Source organism: Trachemys scripta, chromosome 8 (assembly GCF_013100865.1).
Source record: "Trachemys scripta elegans isolate TJP31775 chromosome 8, CAS_Tse_1.0, whole genome shotgun sequence".
In the NCBI taxonomy this organism is placed as follows: Eukaryota; Metazoa; Chordata; order Testudines; family Emydidae; genus Trachemys; species Trachemys scripta.
Genome location: NC_048305.1, coordinates 19,889,528 through 19,898,170, shown reverse-complemented (window position 1 = coordinate 19,898,170; position 8,643 = coordinate 19,889,528). Strand labels below are relative to the sequence as shown.

At 43.1% G+C, this 8,643-nt stretch overlaps 1 protein-coding gene across 1 annotated transcript; it reads left to right on the top strand.

Moving 5' to 3' along the window:
* The first annotated feature begins 753 nt into the window (after positions 1 to 753).
* Positions 754 to 8,382, top strand: BNIP1 (BCL2 interacting protein 1). The gene is made up of 6 exons (XM_034779704.1): positions 754 to 881; positions 1,834 to 1,926; positions 2,720 to 2,811; positions 4,055 to 4,156; positions 4,953 to 5,071; positions 7,695 to 8,382. The coding sequence occupies exons 1-6, from the start codon at positions 798 to 800 to the stop codon at positions 7,889 to 7,891; spliced, it is 687 nt and encodes a 228-aa protein (XP_034635595.1). The 5' UTR covers positions 754 to 797; the 3' UTR covers positions 7,892 to 8,382.
* Positions 8,383 to 8,643: the final 261 nt, after the last annotated feature.

The following is an 8,643-nucleotide window of genomic DNA, read 5'->3' as shown; positions in this document are numbered from 1 at the left end:
TCCATACCTCTAATCATTTTTGTTGCTCTTGTCTGAACCTTTTCCAATTCCAATATATCTTTTTTGAGATGGGACGACCACATCTGCACGCAGTATTCAAGATGTGGGTGTACCATGGATTTATATAGATGCAATATATTTTCTGTCTTATTGTCTATCCCTTTCTTAATGATTTACAACATTCTGTTAGCCCTTCTGAAGGACAAATGTAGAAAAACCTGTCACAATCCTAGAGATTTATCATGAGTTTTGCAATCAGTTGCTGATGTTTTTCAGGTGCTGAAATCAGGAGGTTGCATGAGAATCCCAGCTTTAATTTAAAAAACAAATATGGTTCAAATGCTCCTGGTTGTGGAGAAAGAAAGCTTGAAACTTAAAGTCACAGAAAAAGAACCTACCTTTTTTTATTTATTTTTGTTGTTAAAGCCAAGCCCCGACTTTGGGGAGGAGGGTTGGGTGCCTGACTCATGATTTGCCTGGACGTGGCAATATCAAGATTTTGAAACTTCAGTGGATGGACACAAAGTGGCATCACCCCCCAAGTTTATTTGGGGCTGGTTTGCCACCATTACTGTTCAGCACCGTACTTAAGCAGCTGGGCCCAGAGCCTGCTCCTGCCGCCCACAACCGTGGGGCAGCGGTCACAGGTAAGTACATCCCTGGAACCAGGAAAGGAGGTTCTGTATTCGCATCCCATGCCCCGTGCCTACAGGGCGCTGCCACTAGATGGCGGGGATGCCGCCCGAGGGGGGATTGCGTTTTGATTTTGATCCCGCTAGTGCCCCGTAGTTCGCAAGATGGCGGCGGCCGGGGACGTGCCCGTGCGGGTCTGTAACCAGGAGATTGTCAAATTCGACTTGGAGATTAAAGCGGCGGTGCAGGTACCGTCATCCGCACCCCTCGAGCCCATTTCCTGCTCCCCTTCAGACACCGCCCCCACGGCACCTTCCTGGACAGGGTTCGTGGCGCCTGCCCACTTAGAGGCCGGGTCCGGCTCCCTACTCTTCCGCCACCCGTGTGTGTGCGGGGTCAGCCCTGGGCAGCTGGGCCCAGCGCCCGGGGTGTCACCGCTGGGGAGTTCGCTCAGCGCCCGGTCCTGCCCTCCCGCCACACCCGGGGCGGGGGAGTCACCGCTGGGGAGTTCGCTCAGCCGCCTCAGCGCCCGGTCCTGCCCTCCTGCCACACCCGGGGAGGGGTCGCTTCTGGGGAGTTGTCCAGTACCCTGCCCTCCTCCCAGTCCAGAAACCTCTACCAAGAACTTGATCCTTCCCCACCCACCGGCTAGGGTCTTTGCAAACAGATACGTGAACCCATGTCTCTTGTGAACGAACCTCTCTGCCCTGGTCATGTTCCTTGGAGGTTTTGGAGAACTGGCATTTAGGAGCCTGTAGTTCTTATATGGAAGGGGAGTAGAAATGTTAGTTTAATTCTCTGGTGCCTGGTCCTCAGATGTGCCCAGGCTAACTGATTTTCACAAGCTGTGTCAGTTCTGCCCCACTAAAAGGTTAATAGAGCATTTCAAAACCACTGGTTGTGTGTTTGTGCAGTGCCTAGTGCAATGGGCCCTGTGTCCCTGGTGAAAAAAAAAATCAACCAAAACCATAATACTGATGATGATTATATTAATTCCAAAGGGGAATCGAATCCTCTTCTTCATCTTTAATTACATTCACATTCCCCCAAATTGAAAAGTCCTGTGTTTCTGCCTGTATGTCATTCAGCAGAAACACCCTTCTCAAAAATGAATTAAATAAATTAATAAGCAAATTCAATTACATTACCAACCAACGGCTCCTAACCTAGCACGGTGGTCATGTCTGTTATTTCTTTTAGGATATCAGTGATTGTCAAGGGCCTTTAAGTGTGCTTACAGAATTAAATGCCAGAGTAAAGGAAAAGTTTCAACATTTACGTCTCAGAATACAGGTGAGGCACAGCATAACGACAAAAATGAGATGCTGGTAGTTAACAGCAACAGTGTTAATGGCGCTTGTATCAGGGTTTGACCGGATTTTCTAGAGAAACAGAAGTCTTATTTGCCTGTGCGTTAGGTAGAATGAAGGTTAAAATGTACCAGGATGACACTGCAGTACTAGTGTCTTGGAGCCATTTATAAACCGTAATATTGAGAATTTCTAATTGTTTATATATTGAGCATGATACGTAAAAATAGTTAATTCTGGAGTCTCGTCCCACAAATATGTGTCTTGCAAGTATACTTTCCCTGATAATTGATGGAGTGTATGCTGACAAGTTCTGCAGAAATTAAATTTACTTTTAAAAGAAAAATTAAATTCCTAAACACTAGTTACAGTGGTAACCTTCCAAATTGGCTGATATTCATAGCTTTCTCTAAAATCAGCAGAGGGAAACTGGCATGATTCTTGTCTCTTCCATTGTTGCCAATAGTTTGCTGAAAAGCAGGAATGAAGTTGACCTGCCAGTCTACTTCATTCACTCTTATTGCTCTGTGTTCTCTGGCTTATGTGAGAGAGAGTTGATTCTTGTCTTGTTATTGGGGACCTTTCAGAGCCAGCTGATTAGGATGCACATGACTAGTCATTCTAAGCTAATCTAGATCCAAACCAAAGGTATCAGCAGTATCAAGTTAGTTGCTAATTTACTGAATCAGTTATCCTCTCTGGTTGAGAAAAAAGTAATGATTGTAGATGGTGACAGCTTATGCTCAGATTTTAGTATGTTTGCTTTTATATCGAAGGAGCTTGAGCAGATGGCTAAGGAACGAGATAAAGAATCAGAGAAACAAGCCTTACTCCAAGAAGTAGAGAACCATAAAAAACAAATGCTCAGGTAGGTAAAGATGATGACAGTATATATGGACTCTTCATTTAATCATACACGCTTAGGATCTCAAAGCACTTTACAAAAGTGGGTGAGCATCATTACCCTCATTTTACAGATGGGGTCATCTAGGTCGGTGGTTTTCAAACTGTGGGTCACGACCCAGTACCGGGTCGCGGAATGTAAGGCATTGGTCGCGGCAGCTCTGGGCAGCACTACTGACTGGGCTGTTCAAAGTCCCGTCGGCAGTGCTGCCCGGCTAGTCTCTACCTGTTCTGACACCATGCTGTGCCCTGGAGGCAGCCAGCAGTAGGTCCAGCTCCTAGGCAGGGGGGGGGCGGGCTCTGTGCCCTGCCCCTGCCCCAAGCACCAGCTCTGCACTCCCATTGGAAGGGAACTGCTTGCGCGCCTCCACTTAGGAGCCGGACCTGCTGCTGGCCGCTTCCAGGGCACAGGCGCAGTCTGCGGTGCCAGGACAGGCGGGAACCCTGCCTCTGCACCCTGGCTGCACCGCTGACAGGGAGCCACTGGAGGTAAGCCTGCACGCCCAGCCCACTGCCCCAGCCCTGAGCTCCCTCCCCACCCCCAAACCCGGAGCCCCCTCCTGCATCCCAAGCCACTCCTCCCTTGCCCCACCCCAGAGCCTGCACCCCCAGCCCAGAGCCCCTCCCATACCCCGAACCCCTCATCCCGAGCTCCATTGGGTCTTAGGCATCAACAAATTTCTTCAATTGGGTTGCTAGAAAAAAAGTTTGAAAACCACTGACCTAGGTGAAGTGACTTGCACAAGGTCACAGAGTAAATCAATGATAGAGTCAAGAATAGAACTCAGATCTCCTAAAGTATAGTCTCTTGTTCTAATCTCCCAGTTGTGTTTTATGGATATACCTTTCTATCAAATGGAATTGTTTGAAAATAGTTGTTCTTGATGACACTTAGAACAGGGATGGAATATAATTAGATTTTCAACAACTTGCACAATATTCTTCCTTGCCTTGCTCTCTAAACATACAGAAGAGGAGAAATGGATGAGGGAATGGGATATTTCTACTCGTAGCATGATGTAGTAGTAGTTAACATAATATATCTTACATATTGATTCATTGTTACTGATAAGCAGGTGGGATGTTGTTGGGCTGCTGTATTTATTTGTGCCCAACTGCCTTCTGATTATCTGGCTGGCACCTGAAAATCTTTCTAGCTTTGCAAACTGTCGCCATCATTCTAAAACATTGTACACTTGTGATTTCAGCAATCAGACAGCTTGGAGAAAGGCAAATCTAGCTTGTAAAATTGCTATAGACAACTCCGAGAAAGATGAACTGCTACCAGGAGGAGACCTGTTAAGACAAAGGTACTAAATCTTTCCTTTGTAATTAGAGAATTTAAACAATAGATGCTGTATCCAGTTATTCAAAAAAGAAATAGTAATTCATTGTGTGTGTGTGTGTGTATACGTGTACTGTAAACTACATGGTTCGATTTAGAAGGTGAGTCTTTCATTAATACCTATTACCTTCTATGTAAATAAAGGTGTGGTTGATTTGTTATATTCACTTAAACTGTACATTCTCCCACATTTGGCTTGTTAGGAAGGGGGAAAGTGTTAGACTGCTCCAAAGTTTGTGTAGTTTACATCGTGTATCATAGACATAAAGTACAAGTTACAAATCTGCCTGCTGTCATTATTTCACGCCAAAAATCGGATTGTTTTATATAATTTGTGAATTAAACACTTGTCTTATTTAATCAGTGAGGAATATCAAACTGGGTATAAAAGATAACAAAGCGGTGACTTTCATCAGTGTTTCCATATTGTGTCATGAAATAGTATATTTGTGGATCAGCATCTGATGACACTTGGACCCTTTCTCTCAGCCACTGCCTAGTAACTGTTTCAAGGGCTGCTGCTCTAAAATTCAGTGACTTTGGGCTTTAGTGAGGATTTTGGGTGCACACCCAAATCTACTACCTCATTTGAATGAGCACATTAAAATAATATGTTTATGTGCTTTGTACATCTGAAGGAGGCTATGGTTGGTGCCAAATTCCAGCTCTAAACACCCTATTGCTATCAGAAACAGCAAGCATCAAACACCCCAAGACATGATTTTATTCCTTGCCATTTTATTTTTCCTTTCTTCCTTCAGAAAAACCACAAAGGAAAGCCTGGCAGAGAATGCAAGTACAATTACAGAGAACCTGATGGGCATTAGCAGGATGATGTCTCAGCAGGTCAAGCAGAGTGAGGAGACCATGCAAACACTAGGTACAGATGCAACCCAAGTCTTTGGTTATGGATTATAAAAATTTGATTGAAATTAATAGGCAGCAGGTTTAAAGCAAACAAAAGGAAGTACTTCTTCACACAGTACAGTCAGTCTGTGGAACTCATTGCCAGGGGATGTTGTGAAGGCCAAAACTATAACACAGTTCAAAAAAGAATTAGATAAATTTGTGGAGGATAGGTCTATCAATGGCTATTAGCCAGGGTGTTCAGGGATGCAACCCCGTGCTCTGGGTGTCCCTAGCCTCTGATTGCCAGAAGCTCAGAGTGAACAACGGGATGGATCAGTTGATGATTGCCTGTTCTGTTCATTCCCTCTGAAGCACCTGGCATTGGCCAAGGTTGGAAGACAGGATACTGGGCTAGATAGATCTTTGGTCTGATGCAATATGACTGTTCTTTTGGATAGGATTATTGCACTAGTCTTTCACCTTTGGAGATCTGGGTTCAAACCTCTTTTAAAGGAGAATGATGCTCTATTCCTAGAGGTGATTCTTCCAGGATAGAGTGAGGAAAATTGGCAGGGTGCAGTGGAAACTTGCAGTGCTGCTGCCCACGATGAACTTATTTTGCAGATACATAGACGACTTCTGTTCAGGACTTTCAGTCAGTACCTGTCACCAGAATACAGAACAGAGAATAACAACTGGCTGTGGCTTAGAGTTGTGTTTCAGACCATCCTCCTGACTGGTGGCAAGTTTTGTAACATCGTCTAAGAAAAAGAAGAAAGAGGAAGAAGCTGATTGGAGACTCTTGGTTCTGTGTAAAATCTTTTCTGTGATATGAGATCACTGGCATGCCACAGCAAATTTGATGGGACAGCAACAAGTTTGGTTAGTGTTTGTCAGGGACAGTTTGTTTGCTATTATTTTACACTGTTTTCCTAGCATACATGGTGTAATATCAAAGAAATATGAAAATATGGTATGTGGGTGTGTCTGTATAAATAGAGACACATACCCACACACAGAAGGAAGTTTAACATGGATACAAGAAGATTGCTTTTACCCAGCTCTCCAGCTGGGTTGACTAAAGCAGGAGGAGATCAAGTGATTTGTACCGAAGGTCACATGCTGTGTCAGTAATGCATCTAAGACTAGGAAACCAGGATTTGGCCAGCTCTTTCCTTTAGACCCTGAAACAATAAATTAAGTGGGCTGTCAAAATTGGTGATTCATGAACCATTTAGAAGTCGGATGTGTGCCAGCTGGGCCTCTTATATTTGCTGTGCTTGGAGAGAAAAAGAAAGAGTGGGATTTAAAGGATAGGTTAGATAATGCAACTTTCTCCCCCTCACTATCTACCCCCATCTGGGGATGGCAGCTGTGCACAGTTCCTGCATGCAGAAAAAGTATGTTTCTTTTCCTTTTAAATAAGACAGTTTTGGCAGTCACTCTGTCACCCATTTTCTGGCTGAATAGTGCTTACAGTTTGTCATGGGAGGAGCTATCAAAGATTGTCTGCTGTGAGAAAACCAGCTGTGGATTTTGAGTCTGTAATTAGAATTTTAACGTCTAGAAATTAACAGTCCTTTTTCCAGTATTTGATTGTGGAGCAAGGAAGCCATGCTTTGTTACTAACCATGGGAAACAACAACAATTTTCCCTTTGCCACTTGGATCAAGGACCTTTCTTTAAGGATGGGACATCAGAGTTTGTGCTATGATAGATTATGATAATATTTCTTTCATAAGATATTACATGCTCATATGAGTGAACTGCACATTTGAAGTTTGACCTTTTTTATTCATTTAGCTCTGTACAAATTCAACTGCATTTTCTCAGTTACAGGATGTGGATTTTGAAATGCAAGAAAATGGAGACTCAGGCTTCTGCTTTTCATCATTTAGTAATCTGAAGAGAGAATTGTTTTGCAAAAACACAAGCTGAAAAGGCCCTGTATGCCATTCATTATTTTGTTATATTCTCAAACTAATTCTTTGTTCAATGGAGTCCAGCTAATACTCTCACCCTAAGATTAGAATTTTTACAAAGAAATTGTACATTTTAAAAAAAGAAACCCAAATGTTAAAATGTTTGGAAGTGAAACATTAAGAAATCCGTTGAGGCCCTAACTGCTTCATCACTCATCACTCCTCCTGACTTTCATCAAACTATTGTCCTGGCTCAGAGGGACACTTCTAGTGGTGAGAGAGCAATTTGGTTTCCATGACCATACTCAGATGCTGGCCTGCCCTGAAGTTGCCAGTAATGGTGCCAGTTGTGATGGCAGTTTCCCTCTAGTAAGAATGGAGCTGAATCCACCAAACTTCTTTCACATAGACCTTAAAAGGCAATGACTTTTGTTCACTATTGATGAACTAGATTTGATGATCCAGTAATCTAAAAATGAATGGTCCTGTATCCTGTTACCAAATCTGCAAACCATCCAGCCCTCCTAGTTTATTTTGCTTTGTGTTCTTTTCCAAGGCATATTAGGGCTCCTGTGTGGTGAAAGATTCCGCAGGAACATGATCTGCATTGATGTCATCACTAGTCAGACTAACCCATGGGGGTATCACTATTTGTAGTTTCCTTTATGCATGTTTCCTTTCTAAGATGTTTTGAAGCACACTCAGCTGAAACTTTACACTTTCTCATTTCAGCCAATTCTTCACGAACCATCCTGGATGCGAATGATGAATTTAAGTCCATGTCGGGGACAATACAGTTGGGGCGAAAGCTCATTACAAAGTACAACCGCAGAGAACTGACCGATAAGCTGCTCATTTTTCTTGCCCTGGCCTTATTTTTGGCCACTGTGCTCTACATCCTGAAAAAGAGACTCTTTCCATTTTTGTAAAATTCCGAAGCACATGGATTACCAAATATTATGAAAGACCAGAAAGGGAGATGGGGTAATAATAATGAGGTTCAGTGTAACTGGGATCCAGCACTGTTCTAGCTGAAAGAGGGTTAGAGCAGACAGATCTTTATATTGTATAAATGGAGTATGATACTGGCAAAGATGTTAAGCGAGCTTGCTCGCACATGTAGGGGCAGGAGCAGAAAGAATGAGGTGGACAGAAGTAACACCCTTTTCTCTGCTCGGTTGGGGAAACAGAGAAGCACTTGGTGATCCAGACAGCTGCTAGTCTTAATTTTCAATCCTTCTCCCATCTCCGCATGAAATGACCTGTCACTTAACAATCTGATCAGGAGGTGCCTTATCAGCTGTATGTAAGATGTTGAGAATTAAGCTGAGGAACATGAGGAGAGAAAAGAGGATGGACGCAAATAAACAAAAAAAACCCAAACTTAGATACATTCCTTTAATAAACTATGTATAGTGTCTGCGTAAATTGAGTCTTATTTAAAAGGAGGAATTACACATGTATTGAAGGAGACTGAATTGTATATACAAGGTCTGTCTGTCTTTAAAACTGAATCTGCCTTTGACGTACAAAGACGGCTGCTACAGGAGTGAAATGAAATAAGTGGCTTTAGAATGAAAACTGTCATGCCACCTTTTCGCAAGTTGAGTTCCAAAATTTAGAGTCTTATAATATGGGAAATGCATCTTGTGCCTTCTTGAGGCCAAAGTTACTGTGTTTC

Coding starts and splice junctions, on each gene's coding strand:
- BNIP1 (XM_034779704.1), top strand. CDS start 798: ATGGCGGCGGCCGGGGACGTGCCCGTGCGGGTCTGTAACCAGGAGATT. Junction 2,812..4,054: donor CATAAAAAACAAATGCTCAG/GTAGGTAAAGAT, acceptor TTGTGATTTCAG/CAATCAGACAGCTTGGAGAA. Junction 4,157..4,952: donor GGAGACCTGTTAAGACAAAG/GTACTAAATCTT, acceptor TTCTTCCTTCAG/AAAAACCACAAAGGAAAGCC.